The sequence below is a fragment of the Lates calcarifer genome, unplaced genomic scaffold (assembly GCF_001640805.2).
Source record: "Lates calcarifer isolate ASB-BC8 unplaced genomic scaffold, TLL_Latcal_v3 scaffold_37_80, whole genome shotgun sequence".
Lineage (NCBI taxonomy): Eukaryota > Metazoa > Chordata > Actinopteri > Centropomidae > Lates > Lates calcarifer.
The window spans coordinates 116112-135083 of record NW_026118159.1 but is presented as its reverse complement, the minus strand read 5'-3'; the positions used below and the strand labels follow the sequence as shown (position 1 = coordinate 135083).

Sequence of the window (18972 nt, the reverse complement as noted above, 5' to 3'; positions counted from 1 at the left end):
TACAGACAGCAGCAGCAGTTTGTCCTCACTTTATTGAAGGAGGACAAAGTTGTAGAGAAAGCTGAAGGACAGAACCAGATCAGAGCAGAAGGTAACAGGGGACAGAAATCTAGAAACTAAAACCAGGTCTTCAAGCTGTTGGAGATGATCAGAGTCTTGATGGAGACACATCAGTGACGTGTGGACATGACTCAGGTGTGTGTGAGCGGCAGCTCAGCATCCTCTTCCTGTTCACTGGTCACCTTGATGTGTGTGTTGATGTAGTTGATGTGTTGGATGAAGCTGTCCATACTGGAGCAGTGCAGTTTGCTCAAAGTGTCGTCAACACATCAGCTCCACATGTCAGCTGAGCTACAAGCTGGAATCAGCCTCTTCCTGTTGTTAACCACCTGTCATCACATGACTGAGCTCACAGGATCACACCTGAGCCGTCTCCATGACAACTCAGCTACCTCCATCAGCTGATGAACACCTCTGACCTCTGACCTGTATCTATAGTCAAGTCAAGTCAAGTCAAATTTTATTTATATAGCGCCAATTCACAACAGAAGTTATCTCGAGACGCTGTACATATAGAGCAGGTCTAGACCGTACTCTTTATCTTATAAGATTTACAGAGAAAAACCCAACAGATCCCACCATGAGCAGCACTAGGCGACTGTGGCAAGGAAAAACTTCCTTTTAAGAGGCAGAAACCTCGAGCAGAACCGGACTCAAGGTGGGCGGCCATCTGCCTCGACCGGTTGGGTTTAGACAGAAAGAGAGGGGGGTGGGGGAATGGGGTAAGAGAAAGACAACATTGCAGATACACAGACTAAGTCAAAGTGTAAATAGTAGTAGTAATAATAGTAATAATAATAATAATAGTAATAATTATTATTACAGCTAAAGGAATAATAATGACAAACGATGGTACATTAATAGCACTAACACTATCAATAACACTAGTAAATGTTTAATTATTGTTGCATCATGGGTTGAGCTGGATCATGGGAGCAGCAGGAGACTCTCCAGCTCTGGAGGCAGAACCCTGCAGTGAGAGACAGTAGCAGAGAGAGAGAGAGAAGCACAGCCTGGGCAGTAATGTGCTTGAGGGAAGAACACACAGTTAAAGTGATGCAGTGATATTAAGACAGTTAATAATAATCTCGTCGGCAGGACATCATGGACAACATTTACTAACTATTAATCTTAACTGATGCATTGAGACTGACCCAACCCTGACCCAATCTATAGCACTGACCTTTGACCTTTAGCTTCACTTGTTTCTCCATCAGGATGTGTCCATCCCTGCTGTAGACGGTGCAGGTGTAGGTTCTTCTGTCACTGTCTGTGGGGTGTTTCAGGGTCAGACTGAGGTCTCCAGGTCTCAGCAGGTCTTTCTTCATCTCTGTTCGGTCTATGTAAAACCAGTGCTGTTCTTCAGGTCGGTCAGAGCCGTTCTCATACACATGGACCTTCAAGTTGTAACTGTTCCACCACTCCACTCTGATGTTTCCATCCAGGTGAACTGTGGTTTTGAAGGGCAGCTGGACAGACTCCACCTCTGAATCCACCTCCACCTGTTGGACTGAGAGGACAACAAAGCACATCATCAGCTGTACAGACAGCAGCAGCAGCACTCAGCACATTGACTGACTGATTTTCTGTCTTAAAGTGAGTCAGTGTGGTAAATCCTCCTCATGGGGAAGATGACGGGTGGAGCTGCTGGTGCTGATGAAGTGGGACCTGCAGTACCTCCACCTCAACTTCCCGGGGTCTGTTAACCCGGGACACTTCAATAAGTCCAGTAAAAAGTCTATTAGACATCTGAAGGTCTGAAGTTGAAGGCAACTGGACTTGTTTGAGGTTTCTTGAAGACGTTTCACCTCTCATCCAAAAGGCTGGTGGTTCTGGGAGTCCTCAACCCACCCTGACATCATGTGAGTCGTGAGGGTCACATGTCTCAAGGTGTGAATGTGGGTTAAATCTCCTGGGTGAGGATCTCAGGACTGCGTTGTAGGTGGCTGAAAGTTGGTGTCGTAAGCCACCACCTCTGTTTAAAGACGGACGTTCCAGATGGACATAGATGGCCTCTTTTACTCCTCTCTCAGACCATCTGTCCTCTCTGTCCAAAATGTGGACCTCGTTGTCCTCAAATGAGTGTCCCTTCTCCTTAAGGTGTAGATGAACTGCTGAGTCTTGTCCTGAGGAGCTGGCTCTCCTGTGTTGTGCCGTGAGCACCAGTTTTCACAAGAGAAGAAGCCTTTTGGATGAGAGGTGAAACGTCTTCAAGAAACCTTAAACGTCCAGCTGCCTTCAGCTTTAGCACTTCAGACTACCATGACCTGGACCACTGAGAACCTACACAGACACTATCAGACATCATTAAAGCCTCCATCAGGTTCAGTGAAGCTGCTGCTAAAACCTGATTCTTCTTTCTTGTCATCAATCATTGGTTTTGTTTTTCCTTCGATCTGATTGGAGCCGCTGGTTTTTCTGAGCTGACTGCAGCTTTGATTGTTTCACTTTTTACCTTCAGCCACTGATGCTGTGAATGGAAACTAACTCCAGTGGACACACATGTTACAGCAGCTCATTAGCTCTGACCTGTATCTACAGCACTGACCTTTGACCTCTGACCTGTATCTACAGCACTGACCTCTGACCTCTGACCTGTATCTACAGCACTGACCTTTGACCCGGAGCTTCACCTCTTTCTTCATGGGAAAGTGTTTGTCCATTAAGACGGTGCAGGTGTATTTTCCTGTGTCACTGTCTGTGGGGTGTTTCAGGGTCAGACTGAGGTCTCCAGTTCTCAGCAGGTCTTCATTCATCTCTGTTCGGTCTCTGTAAAACTCGTGTTGTTGGTCTCTCTGGTCACAGCCGTTGTGATTCACGTGGATCGTTGTGGTCTTGGACTGACAGAACTTCCAGACGACTGTGACGTCCTCAGGAAGGTGAACTCTGCTTTGACACGGCAGCTGGACAGACTCCGCCCCCCCCTCCACCTCCACCTGTTGGACTGAGAGGACAACAGACCGTCACACTGCAGCAGAGGTAGTAATCTATAATGACCTCTGACCTCTGACCTGTCTCTGCGGTACTGACCTCTGACCTGCAGCTGAACTACTTTCTGTATCAGGATGTGTTTGTGTCTGCGGACGGAGCAGACGTAGGTCCCTCTGTCCAGATAACTGGGGTCAGTCAGGGTCAGACTGAGGTCTCCAGTTCTCAGAGGGTTTTTCTTCATCTGCGTTCGCTTCTGGTAAAATTCATCCTGTTTGTCTGGACGGTCACGTCCATCCTGATGAACATGGACCGTCATGGGTTTAGGTTCACAGCACCTCCACTCCACTGTGGCGTCCCTCGGCAGACACGCAATGGTTGTGTAAGGAAGCAGGACAGACTCCGCCCCCTCCTCCACCTCCACCACCACCTTAGAGACTGAGAGAAACAAAGAGCTCAGGTGAACAGACAGCAGGTAAACTCATGGTGACAGGACCAGGACTGGTTTTAACACGGCACAGAGTCAAACCTGCTGAGACCTGATCTGTAGAGGAGACACACACACAGAAAACTTACCTCTGATGACATAGAACCAGAAATACACAGCCAGACCAACAACGACAACAGCAACCAGACCCAGAAGAACCAGGAGAACAGTGGCTTCAGTTGGGAACGTGTACGGTTCTGTGGCAAACACACACATCAACAACAGCATCTTTAGAAGAAGTGACTGACCAGTACGACTGCAACTATTGATCACTGTCATTATCAGTTCATCTGCTGATTATTAGCTGGATTCATTCATTCTGACTGATGAATCCACTTCTGTTGGACTTCCACGTTTCACCGCTACACTGACCTTTGACCTGCAGCTGAACGTTTGTCAGTCTGGGTTCCTCTCCAACTGGTCTGATGGAGCAGGTGTAGGTGCCGCTGTCAGAGAGGCGGGGTTTCCTCAGAGTGAGGCTGAGGTCTCCAGTCCTCAGAGCGTCAGTCTTCACTGATGTTCGGTCTCTGTAACGCTGGTTCTGGTCTCTAAGGATCTCACCTCTCTGGTTTCTCTGGTGGACGGTTGAAGAACTGAGATCGAAGCGGCTCCAAATCACTGTGGGACCCAGAGGAACAGAGGAGATCTGACAGGACAGCAGGACTGACTCCGCCCCCTCATACACCTCCACAGTGAAGGTATGCTGGGAAACTGAGGACACAGAGACACAAACATCAATCAGCTGAGTCCTAGTGTCCACAGGGAGAACTGCAGGTCACATGACCTCCTCAGTCTGTAGACTTGTTATAAAGAGACGACTGTTCAACACCTGGTTACTGAACTTTAGTCACTTTGGTGTGTTTCACTTTAAAACAGTAAAATAAACGAGTCAAGTTTCTGATTTTCATGTTTCTGAAGGAAGAAACTCGACAGAAAGTAAAGACTCCTGAGATTTTACTGTGAAAATGTGTAACTGTAGTTTTGTTGTATTTTATTTGCAGTGAATTGTCACAGTTTGACTCTTCAGCTTCAGTTAAAACAGCAGGAGATAATCTGAAGAGTCACACAGCTCAGAGTGAGACTCAGGGCCCACATTGCTATGGGCAATGTGAGCGACCGCCCAGGGCGCAATCTATGTGAGGGCGCACGAGGGATAGACTGATGCCAGGCCACACAACACAAACTGCTTCCAAATAAATTGTATTTCATAATTAACATAGACCCATATGCCTACACATAATTGATTGGGTTACGTGAAAAATGTAAAAAAAAAATAAAAAAATCATCTACGTAAGTTTGTTTACGTCACGTGACTCCGGTTGATGGGTGAACGCACGGTGTTGGCAAACACAACAGATTTCGTATGATGATATAATTGATGGTTTTGCATCAAAGAAGGCGAGAAAAGTCAAGTTTTCGATTGCACTTCACACCTGTGAATGTTAATGTTAATGCCAGTTCTAAACAGGTGAAAAACCCAGGTTGAAAAATAGTTTACTGCAGGAATCTTTTTTTTATGCTCCATAGAGTTGCCTTTTTTCTTTTTGCTTTCTTCAGGGATTTCTCAAGCATGTGCAATTTATATAGTGTATTTTATTTATTGATCTTGTTTTTTCTTTGTTCTAGTTACGTTTTTGTTTTTAAGATTATATGTAATAAAATAATACAAATAATATAATTGTTGTGTTGGTGGGGGGGGGGGTGTTCCCCAGGGCGCAAATCTAGCCAGGACCGCCTCTGGTGAGACTGGAACTGTCTGAGGCTGAAACTGAGTTTTTACTTTAACATCTGAGTCAGTGCTTCACATACACAACCAGATTTAAACAGAGGAGGGAGGGATGAGGACGAGGACCAGCTGCAGAGAGCGGATACAGGTTAACTGACCCTGAGGAAACTGTTCTTACCGTGCAGGAGGATCACAAACACCACCAACATCTTCATCTTCCTGGAAGAAACTCCAACAAAGTCCCCTTCAATCAGCTTCTTACTGAACTGACTAAGGCTTCAAAAACACTGTTTTCACCATTTCTGACTTCTCCTCCTCTTCAGAGAAAACTTTAGTTTCACTTTCATTAGTTTCCGGTGACGCAGCTGTTTGACTGTAGAGTAAATGGCTGAGCAGCTTCACTCATCTTCATCCTACATTTTATAAAATGGCGGCTCTGAGCTCTCCGCTTCGGTGAGTGTACGGTACTAAAGTATCGTGTACCCACGCGGAGCTGCGGGACATTGGATTCGCTTGTCGGACCGACATTACACGGGACTTCCAGCGGTCTCACCACGTACCAGGGCACCCAGCGCGACCACCGGGCTCTCCGTGGTGTGTTGTCGGGTCGAGGAGGCGCCGCAGGCGGCGTAGAGAGCGGAGAGAGAAGCGGGGATGCAGAGCGGGCCTGCTAGCCGGGCTACGGAGGAAGCCTCACAGACCTGCACTGCCGGATCTGCCGTCCACAAAACGGAGGGACTGGAGCTGCTGATGGCGGGGAATAAACAGGGGGCCGGTGCGGGACGAGAACCACAGAAACGTGTGTTACGATGTTTACATCCCACCGAGGCTAACGTTAGCACAGCACTCTCCCGGCTCTGTGACACCAGGAGCAGCAGGGTCGTCCTGAGGGCAAACAACACACCAGACCAGGTCTGCTCAGACCTGCAGCAGGCATTCAGAACTACACCTCAAACCACCATCAGCTGTCAGACAGACTGCTTCAGGAACAAATAGTGCGATAAGAGTGTGTGTCAGTGTCTTTCTGTCTTGAGAATGTCAGATTTTTTATCTGTTTTCTTAATACTCCTTTTCTGTTTATTATCTATCTCTTACCCTTTTAGTGTTTTTAAGCACGAGTGGGAGTTGCTCCACCAATCTCGCTGTATATTGTGTGAACAATGACAATAAAGACTATTTGATTTGAAAGTGCCTGTTAACTGTCTCAGGAGGAGGGACTAACACTCAGAGCAGAGGCAGGACTGATGGAGACTATTTTCACCAGTGAATTATTGACCTTTAACCACCTGAACTCTTTATTTACCCTGTATGAGCATCAGACACAGATAACTGCTCTTTATCAGCCTTTATCAGACCTCATGGATACACTTCAGCTGGAAGAGCTCTGTCCTTTCAGAGGAAATAAGATTCTCTCTGCAACTTTTATTATTGCTCAATAAAATCCACTAAAGACAAGTTCACTCGCTCACTTCTCTTAAGGAAACCCAAGAATTTCCAGCATATTTTCTCTCAGTGAGGAACAGAAGTCAGAGCTTTATTTAAACCTGCTAAGAAATGATGTTGAGGTGTTGGAGTTGGACAGGTGTTGAAGGACTGGAACAAAGTGACTGTGGTCCTCTGCAGTGTGAGCAGCTGGAATCTGCTGCTAAAGCTCAACTAAACATCTGTCTGAACCAAACATTTCCTTCCACATCTGATGCTGCTGGCAGCAACAAGACCACAGCAAAGGATCATTGTTCCTGTTGGTAACAGAAGCTGGAGGAACATGAACAAGCTGCAGGGATTTAATGCTGAAGAACAGACCTGAGGACAGTCTGACTGAACAGTCTTCAGAGGAAATCTGTGTCCAGTTGAACCTGGAGAGGAACATGTTCAATCTGTAATAACTGAAGCACAGAAACAAAGCTGAACTAAATAAAGATCTGTCTGCAGCTTCTTTATTTAGTTCAGCTGAGAGAGTCGTGTCCTGAAAACTGAGACACTCACTGGGTTCAACAACATCAGTCTTTACTTTCCAAAAGGGTTCAGTTCACAGGTGGGCAGTCAGAAGATCAGGTAAACACATGTGAGGAGGAGCAGGTAGATAACCTATCACACACCAAAAACCTTAACCTAGGACTGAGAGCTGGGTCTGACACAGTCATTAAACTCCTCACCAGGAGCTGAAACCTCCACCATTAGAGTCCAGAGAAAAAGACTCCTCTCACCTTCTCTCCTTCTCTTTGACTTCATCTCTTCTTTTAAAAGACTGAGGAGGATTTAAACTGTCCACTGTAAAATACATCTTGTTGTTTCAGAGTCAAAGTCAAAACACAGTTTGTTCCTCTAACACCAATAAATCTGATGGTGATTAAATATCACCTGTTGTGTAAACCTTTGTCTTTGATTTGAATTCAAAGTCTTCATTTATTGACCTGCTGTGGTTGTTGTTTGAACTTCAGCATCATTTCAACAGAACTAATGTGGCCTGTTGTGTAAAGTTTGTCTTGGTTCAGACTGCATGCAGCAGCAGGTTTGGAGCTCTGTGTGTCTGTACTGTAGATACTAAAGCTCCTGTTGACTGAAGCTTCCATGTTTCCTGACAATCAACATGTTTCATCTGGAACTTTCCTCTTCATCCTGTTGATGTGAACCTCTTCAACCACAGACACTTTGAAACTCCAGTGGAGATCCAACGTTTCCAGCCACGATCAAAGCGTCCTCCTGTCTTCATCCATCGTCACAGACTGATCAAAGACCGATCAAACTGATTGATCAGCCATCAGAGGAGTTGGATCAGTGGAGCTCCTTCTGTTCCTGATGTCGACTGTTTCATCTTTGACCTGAGTTCTCTCTGTAGAGGAGACAGAAGACAGTGAGACAGAGACAAACAACCAGAGACAAACAACCAGAGACAAACAACTAGAGACAAACAACCAGAGACAAACAACCAGAGACAAACAACCAGAGACAAACAACTAGAGACAAACAACCAGAGACAAACAACCAGAGACAAACAAACAACTAGAGACAAACAACCAGAGACAAACAACCAGAGACAAACAACTAGAGACAAACAACTCGAGACAAACAACTAGAGACAAACTAGAGACAAACAACTAGAGACAAACAACTAGAGACAAACAACAGAGACAAACAACAGAGACAAACAACCAGAGACAAACAACCAGAGACAAACAACCAGAGACAAACAAATCTTTCTTACTTTTCACTTTGAGCTGCACTGTTTTCACTCTCATGTACCAAATCCCCCTGTAGACCACACAGCTGTATCTTCCTGTGTCTGTGGCTTTGGGGTGTTTCAGGGTCAGACTGAGGTCTCCAGTTCTCAGCAGGTCTTCAATCATCTCTGTTCGGCCTCTGTAAACCTGGTTCTGTTCTCCAGGTCGGTCAGAGCCGTTCTCATACACATGGACCTTCCTGTTACTGTTCAACCACATCACTCTGACGTCTTCATCCAGGTCACCTGTGGTTTTGAAGGGCAGCTGGACAGACTCCACCCCCTCCTCCACCTCCACCTTAGGGACTGAGAGGACAACAAAGCACATCATCAGCTGTACAGACAGCAGCAGCAGTTTGTCCTCACTTTATTGAAGGAGGACAAAGTTGTAGAGAAAGCTGAAGGACAGAACCAGATCAGAGCAGAAGGTAACAGGGGACAGAAATCTAGAAACTAAAAGCAGGTGTTGGTGATGAAATGTTTGGAGTTAAAGGATCAGTCCGTGTTTTCAGACTGAGGATTGACCAGTGTTGATCATGAGGAGTGGAGGCTGATGGAGCCTGAGTCTGATGGATCTCTTCTTCCATTTTCTGCTTGCTTTGTTCAGAGGGAGAGGTGGACACAGAGGACAGAGACAACATGCTGCCTGTGAGGACGTCACAGCAGAGACATGGAGGGGAGGCTTCCACCGTGACTAAAGGACAAAGATCACATCAAACACTGGCAGCAGATAGACACCAGTGTTTGGTGGACACTGAGCTGTTGGAGGGGATTTCCACTTTGTTTCTCACTTGGAAATATTCCTCACTGACATCAAACTGTTGGATGAAGACATTTGTCTTCACTAGAACAAGCTGAATGTTTGACTGTTAGATAGAAAGTGGTCAGTGTGAAGAGGAGACACAGCAGAAAGGTGAAGACTGACAGTAAGAAAGCAGTGAACAGACTGTTGAAGCTGCTGTTAGTGTCACATGACTTTATTCAGTCGGCTGTAGAGGAGATTTGACTTGATGACTGAGAGAAATGAAGCAGAGAAACCCAGTCTGAGTGTTTTCTGTCACACTCACACACTTCCTCACACACTGACTGTCTGCATTTCAACTATGATGGAGGCTCATTGACTGTTGGAGCCACTGATGCTGCTTCATCAACTCATGGACTTTGGACACATCAGTGACATGTTTGGACTGACTGACAGCCTGCAGCTTTCTGCTGCTCATCATGGTCTTCATCAGCAGCTGGACTCTGTCTGTTGTCATGGAGACGCTTCAGGTGTCATCACGTGACTGAGCTCACAGGATCACACCTGAGCCGTCTCCATGACAACTCAGCTACCTCCATCAGCTGATGAACACCTCTGACCTCTGACCTGTATCTACAGCACTGACCTCTGTCCTCTGACCTGTATCTACAGCACTGACCTCTGACCTGTATCTACAGCACTGACCTTTGACCTCTGACCTGTATCTACAGCACTGACCTTGACCTCTGACCTGTATCTACAGCACTGACCTCTGACCTCTGACCTGTATCTACAGCACTGACCTTTGACCTGTAGCTTCACTTGTTTCTTCATCAGGATGTTTCCCTCCCTGCTGACGGTGCAGGTGTAGGTTCTTGTGTCCCAGTCTGTGGGGTGTTTCAGGGTCAGACTGAGGTCTCCAGGTCTCAGCAGGTCTTTCTTCATCTCTGTTCGGTCTCTGTAAACCTGGTCCTGTTCTTCAGGTCGGTCAGAGCCGTTCTTATACACATGGACCTTCGTGTCTCTGTCCATCCACTCCACTCTGATGTTTCCATCCAGGTGAACTGTGGTTTTGAAGGGCAGCTGGACAGACTCCACCCCTGAATCCACCTCCACCTGTTGGACTGAGAGGACAACAAAGCACATCATCAGCTGTACAGACAGCAGCAGCAGCACTCAGCACATTTTCTTTGACTGTATGAAGTGAAATATTTGCAGTGAAAACATGTTTGATTGGTTCAGTCTGAAATATCTCCCATTGCTCCATTGAACAGAGACAGTGTTGTCTTTGGTGTCTGTACAATCAACAGCACAACTCACTGTTTATTCAACAACTGAGTTTGATTGTCAAATGGACAAAAGCAAACCTTTATTCTCTGTCTCTGAAAGACAGTTAGAGTCAAATCATTTGACTTCACTAAAACTTCTTCTTCGTCTGTAAAACAGTTGACAGGAAACCTGCAGCTACAAACACAGCCAGTTATTACTCTGTGTCCTGGATATTTTCAAGGCGTGGACTTTGAATCTTTGGAAAACTTTTCCAGAAACAGCTCAGAGAACAGTTCTTGGTGTGACCATGACATTTTCTTCTTTTGGTTTTTAGTCCTGTTTTCATCACAGCCCGCTCTCTCTTCCTCCCCACGTCAGTATAACTGTCTCCTATCAGCAGCAGTGTCTACACTTTACACTCTGCTGTATGTTCAATAACATTCATCATCATTCCAGTGAAATCTGTTGAAGAATCCTGTTGATTTCTGCTTCAGATTTCTGATCAAATATCTGATGAAAATCCCTGGCTTCTGTCACAGCTGCATTAGTGGACATTGAAATTGTGCAGTGTTGTGGAAATATTGGAAAAGTGTTGAAATGCTTCATAACAGAGTGTCAGCATGCAGCCTCACACACTGATGCTGTGAATGGAAACTAACTCCAGTGGACACATGTTACAGCAGCTCATTAGCTCGGCTGCTACAAACTACATGTGGCTCCTGTTTGACAGGAAGTGCTCAAATAAAGGAGCTTTACACCACTTTTTACTTTGACTGGATTCAACACAATCTGCTGTTTAACAGTGTCTCATGATGAAGAAAGAAATGGATGAATGATATTTCATTGGATTTATTGATCCTGAATGTAACTGTCAACAAACAGACTGATGCCTTTCAATAGAAAAGTCTTAGTAATAACTTTATCTGCCCAGTCGTAGTTATATGTCACAAACAGGATCCATTTCTCCTTCAAAAAATCTGCCAGACTCAGTGAAACTGCAGTGATTTTAGTCTGTGATGAAGCTTCAACTGATGACGACTCGTTTTCCACCATCACAAATAAATGAAGCAGGATGTGAATGATTTTAGTCTTTGATACTGTCTGATTTTTACCTACATTCTCTTCACTGTTGGTTTCTGTTGTCATCTGTAGAAACACATCCATGGTTTAAAGCCAGGCTGGTCCTGGAGAGTCTCCTTCTCAAAGCCCAGAGGCATGATGGGAGTTACACTACTGCACATATTCAGTGGGTCTCTGACCTCTGACCTCTGACCTGTATCTACAGCACTGACCTCTGACCTCTGACCTGTATCTACAGCACTGACCTCTGACCTGTATCTACAGCACTGACCTTTGACCTCTGACCTGTATCTACAGCACTGACCTCTGACCTCTGACCTGTATCTACAGCACTGACCTCTGTCCTCTGACCTGTATCTACAGCACTGACCTCTGACCTCTGACCTGTATCTACAGCACTGACCTTTGACCTGTAGCTCCACTTGTTTCTTCATCAGGATGTTTCTCCTCCTGCTGTAGACGGTGCAGGTGTAGGTTCTTCTGTCCCAGTCTGTGGGGTATTTCAGGGTCAGACTGAGGTCTCCAGTTCTCAGCAGGTCTTTCTTCATCTCTGTTCGGCCTCTGTAAACCTGGTCCTGTTCTTCAGGTCGGTCAGAGCCGTTCTCATACACATGGACCTTCCTGTTGTCTCTGTCCGTCCACTCCACTCTAACGTCTTTATTCAGGCCACCTCTGGTTTTGCAGAGCAGGTGGACAGACTCCACCCCTGAATCCACCTCCACCTTAGGGACTGAGAGGACAACAAAGCACATCATCAGCTGTACAGACAGCAGCAGCAGCACTCAGCACATTTTCTTTGACTGTATGAAGTGAAATATTTCCAGTGAAAACATGTTTGATTGGTTCAGTCTGAAATATCTCCCACTGCTCTCAGTTTGATTGTTTAATGTAAAAGACCAACATCCATTCACACTCACATTTGCACCTACAGGCAGTTTAGAGTCACCAGTTAATTAACCCTCATGTCTTTAGACTGTGGGAGGAAGCTGGAGAACCTGGAGAGAACCCACACAGGCACAGGGAGAACATGTGAACTGTGACAGTGCTAACCACTGGAGCCCCAGGCGGGCTGGAGGTCTCTGGTCTGGACCAGGGGCCAGGGTTAGAGGGTGATGGGCAGAGAATAAGCAGAGAGGTTGGAGGCTGGGGTGGGTGTTTGGGGATAAGGGTGGGGTTATGGAGCCACAGGCTGGAGGTCAGGGTTAATAAATATTACTTCCTGGATGATGTCATACACTTCACTGATGACTGTGGAGGGAAAATGCAGCCTGTGATGTCATTTCCTGATTAATCAGTAAGTGATTGACAGGTGAGTCCAGACTGCTGCTCAGTGGTTTGGTTTTACTGTCAGTGCTGTAGAGAGCATGATGAAGCTAACACACACACACACACACACACACACACACACACACACACACACACAGAACATACCTTTGTTGATTAATCGCCTTATATACAGTCCAAGACCCACAATGACACCGAGAGAAACAAACAGGAGAACCAGGAGAATCCAGCCTAAAACTCTGAGTGAGTATGAGTCTGAGGAAAAGATGAAGATAAAAACAAAATTAACTTTAGTTGACCCTGTTACTGCTCCACAGTCCTGAGGCCTGTACTATGAAGGGAGCTCAACCTACTGCTTTAACTCTGGGTAATCAGGGGAAGTCAGTGTTGATAAACCCCAGTTCCTTAAACTGGTGTTAAACGGAACGACGGCGGATCAGATGTCGGTAAGTTGAGTCAGTGTTAACTTAGAGTTAAAAAACGGGCGTGCACCGTATCTCTCAGATGAGGAGCGCACGTTAATTCTGACGGTTTACGAGGAATTTAAAGAGACTCTAACGACAAATGTGAAACCCGCAGCTGTCAACAAAGACAGAGAGACTGGTCACATGTTCTCTGGGTTCTTCATCTGTAATATGAGATGGAAGGACACGGAACATGTGTGATAATTATTCAGATACTTGGATTACGGTCAGTGACTGGTGATCTGTCCAGGGTGTACCCGCCTCTCAGCCAGTGTCAGCTGGGATTAGTTCCAGCCCCCCCATGACCCTTAACAGATAAGCAGTGTAGATAATGGAAGAACTGTTGATGATGTTCTGCCTGAAACACTCAGGTCACTGTATGATCATGATGCTGTTAAGTATTAACTTCATTTTAACATTAATTTCAGCAACAAGTCAGGATGAGATACTAAAGTTGTGTCCATTCATAATTCTCATTATTAATCTCCCGTTGACGTGTTCACAAGTAGCAGAAAAACACGAGGTGTTTACCCCTCCTGCCACATTCTCACATACAGAGCAGCTGGCTAAAGCAAATAATGAAGAAAGGCCCAGGATGGAGGGAGTTGAGGAGGCAGTGACCTCTGACCCTGGTGGGGGCTCCCTGTCCCCAATTTATGTTATATTGTATTGACTGTTTTTATTGCCCTGTTTAAAATAATGTGATGTAGTTGACACGGCCACCCCATCCATTTAAAGGATCATTCATACTGATAATGTCGAATATTAATGATGCTACATTCTGCCATATTCCTCCTCAGTGCTTGAGTTCAACTGTGCAAAATGTCACAAATTAAAATACCTGAAATGAAAAACTGAAGCATATAAAACACCATCCTTTGATCCACATATCTCTACCATCCACTACCTACAGAAAGTGAAGATGCAAAGAAATGAATACATGAATAAAAAAGAATTTCTTCTGTCTTTTTTTTTTGACTGATGATCTCTAAACAACCTCGCCCTGTGGAGTCAGCCTCGCTCAGTCTTTGGGTTAGTGCTGATACAGGATAACACCGAATTAACCATGAAAGGAACCAACAGACCTCAGATAAATCCTATCCACCTTTCATAGTACAGGTGACAGGAGTTCAATTACCTTATAAAAAAGCTACAGCACTGACCTCTGACCTGTAACTTTAACCAACTTTATTTTTAAGACATGGAAGAGGCACAGTGACAAACTGCTGTAGGCTACAGTTCAATAAGGTTTCCTGTCCAACACTTCCAACACAACACCTTTTTTTTATAGCTTGTTAAGTAGAGAAAATATTCTTTTATTAGATGGAAGATTTTTAAGAAGTTTTGGATCGTGTCACAAACATTAAACAGGAGCTCTGCTGCAACTCCATGTACATGGATCTGCCACAGTGTAACTATGATGGTGCGTCACTTTAAATGCTGCAGCTACATGGAATTATGGGACGGCATCGTCTGAGATACCTCCAGGTCATTTCACTCGGTTAGGAACCTTTTTAAGCAAAAAGGACTATTACACTGCAGCCTAGGTGTTGTTGCTGACCTTTGACCTGCAGGTGAACGTCTGCCAGTTTCCTCTCATTTCCGAATGCTATGATGGTGCAGGTGTAGTTTCCGCTGTCAGAGAGACCAGGTTTCCTCAGAGTGAGGCCGAGGTCTCCAGTTCTTAGAGAGTCAGTCTTCATCGATGTTCGGTCTCTGTAACACTGGTTTTGTCGTCTGAGGTCGTCACCTCTGTCGTTACGCTGGTGGATGGTTGAAGGACTGAGATCGTGGCGGCTCCACATCACTGTGGGGCCCAGAGGAAGAGAGGAGATCTGACAGGGCAGCAGGACTGACTCCGCCCCCTCATACACCTCCACAGTGAGGGCATGCTGGGAAACTGAGGACACAGAGACACAAACATGAACAGTGTGAACTGCAGAGCATTGGTTCTTGTAGAACTCTGAAGTCTGTCACATCAGCTGATCATCATCACCTCAGATCATCATCTTACTGATGACATCATGTTTGTTTCCAGGTGACCTGTATCATCCAGTCACATTCATACAGGTGTTTGTGCACCTTTATAAAGCGGCTCTATTACTCTGATTCTCTGCTTCTCTGATCACTGACCCTCAGTCTGTAAGAGCAGAGACATGAATCTGAGGTCAAAGTTCAATAAGGACCATCTCTTCCCTCATGTTGTTCTTCCTCTGTGAGTGAACACTGGCTTCATAACCCTGATGTATTTCTCTCTGTCACTTCACTGTCAAATCCCTCCATTCACAATCCCAACGTCTCCATATCTGACCACCGGTCTCTAAACATAGACCCAGAACCGTGTCCTTCTGGTCCTCCAGTTCAAGACCTCACAGCATCAGCTGAAGCCTGAACTTCATCTCCCAGGCTGACTGATCCTCCAACACACTGATCCTCTAACAGACTGATCCTCCATCAGACTGATCCTCCAACAGACTGATCCTCTGACAGACTGATCCTCCATCAGACTGATCCTCCAACAGACTGATCCTCTGACAGACTGATCCTCTGACAGACTGATCCTCCATCAGACTGATCCTCCAACAGACTGATCCTCTGACAGACTGATCCTCTGACAGACTGATCCTCCATCAGACTGATCCTCCAACAGACTGATCCTCTATCAGACTGATCCTCTAACAGACTGATCCTCTAACAGACTGATCCTCTATCAGACTGATCCTCCAACACACTGATCCTCTAACAGACTGATCCTCTATCAGACTGATCCTCTATCAGACTGATCCTCTATCAGACTGATCTTCCAACAGACTGATCTTCCAACAGACTGATCCTCTATCAGACTGATCCTCCAACAGACTGATCCTCCAACAGACTGATCCTCTGACAGACTGATCCTCTATCAGACTGATCCTCTAACAGACTGATCCTCTAACAGACTGATCCTCCAACAGACTGATCCTCTGACAGACTGATCCTCCATCAGACTGATCCTCCAACAGACTGATCCTCCATCAGACTGATCCTCCATCAGACTGATCCTCCAACAGACTGATCCTCCAACAGACTGATCCTCTATCAGACTGATCCTCTAACAGACTGATCCTCTATCAGACTGATCCTCCAACAGACTGATCCTCCAACAGACTGATCCTCTAACAGACTGATCCTCTATCAGACTGATCCTCCAACAGACTGATCCTCCAACAGACTGATCCTCTAACAGACTGATTCTCTATCAGACTGATCCTCTAACAGACTGATCCTCTAACAGACTGATTCTCTATCAGACTGATCAGCAGTGACAAAACCCAACAATGAAAGTCTGAGACACTGACAGGAGGTACAAACAGACCAAAAGAGAGAGTGGGGTCAACACAGAGGTTAAACACAGGGAGGGCAGGTGTAACTGGGAACAGGTGAAACTAATCACACAGGTGGGAAACACAGGAAGTAAAATGTCCATAGGGAAAAAAAAGATAGGTGATTTCAAAATAAAACAGGAAGCTCAGAAAACAATGACGAGAACAAAGTAAGATACAACCACAGGAGCAGAGCAGAGATTTAGACGCTGGTCAGTTTTACTCTGCTGATTCTCTGATGCCAGCTCCCTCCACCTCTACTGCTCATGTCTCAGGTCAGGTATGAAGTTACCTTTACACTTTGACTTGATCTGTATCAAAGGTGCTTTATAAATAAAGTTTGACTGATTGACATTATTGGACCTTCAGTATTACTTTAGGATTATCTGTCTCAGCAGAATCCACATCACTGTCTGACTCATTCATTCCTTCAAACTTTCTTTTCTACCAAATGTACCTGTATCTACATTTATTACATGAACCACAGTGACCTGGCTGTAAATGATTCACTGTTTCTCTGGGTGTGTGTGTTTTCTTACCGTGCAGGAGGATCACAAACACCACCAACATCTTCATCTTCCTGGAAAAACTCCAACAAAGTCCCCTTCAATCAGCTTCTTACTGAACTGACTAAGGCTTCAAAACCTCCTTTTTCACGATTTCTGTTCACAGACACTTGTGACTTCTCTTCCTCTTTAGAGGAAACTTTAGTTTCTCTTTCATTAGTTTCCGGTGACGCAGCTGTTTGACTGTAGAGTAAATGGCTGAGCAGCTTCACTCATCTTCATGTGTTTTCTGACTCTTCATCCTGTTAAAGTGCCTGTTAACTGTCTCAGGAGGAGGGACTAACACTCAGAGCACAGACAGGACTGATTATTTTCACCAGTGAATTATTGACTTTAACCACCTGAACTCTTTATTTCTATATGTGAGACGTGCAGTTTGACACGTCAGTTTAGTTTCTGTTCCCTTCAGAAAGCAGGAAGCTGTTGTGGTCAGGTGGGAACTGCAGATGAACACTCTCTGACACAAAGTGTAACCTTCCACTGTCTGTGCAGAGCAGAGTGTTGTTTTATTGCCTACAGATTGAGCAACGCAGAAGCAGAAAAGAGCAAAGTCCCCACTTTGTCTAAACACAGAGTTCAAACTGTGTGTGCGGGGGGGTGGGGGGGTGAAATGAAGGTTAAAGCAGAAAGACTAAAGAGCTGCTGCAGTGTTGGATCAGTCAGATCAGAGGGACCAAGGTTTTCTTACCGTGCAGGAGGATCACAAACACCACCAACATCTTCATCTTCCTGGAAAAAACTCCAACAAAGTCCCCTTCAATCAGCTTCTTACTGAACTGACTAAGGCTTCAAAACCTCCTTCAGGACTTCAGTTCACAGCCACTGCTCACTGTCCTCCTCCTGATAATCTACTGACGCTCAGAGGAAACTTTAGTTTCTCTTCCAGCTGCAGGGAAGCTTTTTATTGACGACAGGATCAGAGTTCAGGTTTCACAGCTTTACACAGACAAACAGAGGTGTGGAGGTGGAGCTGACGGAGGGAGGAGGGGCGAGCCGTGCTGTGACATCACACAGGTGTGAAACGGGAGGAGACGTGACAGAGACGACAGAACAGACTCCAGATCAGCTCAGGTGTTAGAACAGAGGACGTTGACCTGGACACAAAGAGCCTGAGGCAGCTGAGACACACACACATTTCCAGCTCATACTCCACTTCAACTGTCGTCCTACCAATCACTCATGACAATAACATGTACACAACAACACACTCACATCACACTGACACTGTCAACACATCAGTCTGAGATCACATCTGATTCTAGTCTCATTTCTGGAACAGATGAAACTCCACATTCACTCACATTCAGTCTTTGTGATTGTCAAGTCCAACAGGGTTTTCCCCTGTGGAGTCAGACTGTGTGTCCATGACAACAGGTCTGGATCTAAACTTCATCTGAAGACCAGAGAAAACTCCACAAGGAGAAAGTCAGTGACTGTGACACAGTCTCTGAAATCCCTCTAAGAGCCATTAAAGCCTGGATCTGTTAGAACCAGTGCTTCATGATGCTCCACACACTTTGTGATCATCTGTGTGAACTGACCTTTGACCTCATGTCAGCGTTTCCACTTCAGTCAGCTCTGATCAGCTGCTGTCAAGTGAAAACTGCCAGAGTTCAGAGTCTGTTAGACCGCCTCTCTGGGATCAAGTCCAGATCACCTCAGACCTCTTCTGAGGAAAGAGGAGGAGCTTCAGTTTCCTTGTTCCTCAGACCTGTTGGTCCAGTTCTTATCAACATGAATCAGCCTCAGGAGCTGTTCATTCATGCAGACTCTCTGTTCCCTCT

At 45.6% G+C, this 18972-nt stretch overlaps 1 protein-coding gene across 1 annotated transcript in view; it reads right to left on the bottom strand.

Annotated features, from left to right (window-relative positions):
- Positions 1–18972, bottom strand: part of LOC108874667 (uncharacterized) — a 121113-nt gene that overhangs the window by 92298 nt on the left and 9843 nt on the right. The window contains exons 6-7 of the mRNA XM_051069532.1: positions 9967–10287; positions 1244–1570 (exon numbers count right to left, since the gene is read on the bottom strand). Coding sequence (XP_050925489.1) covers positions 1244–1570; positions 9967–10287 — 648 coding nt within the window. The remainder of the gene's footprint in view (positions 1–1243; positions 1571–9966; positions 10288–18972) is intronic.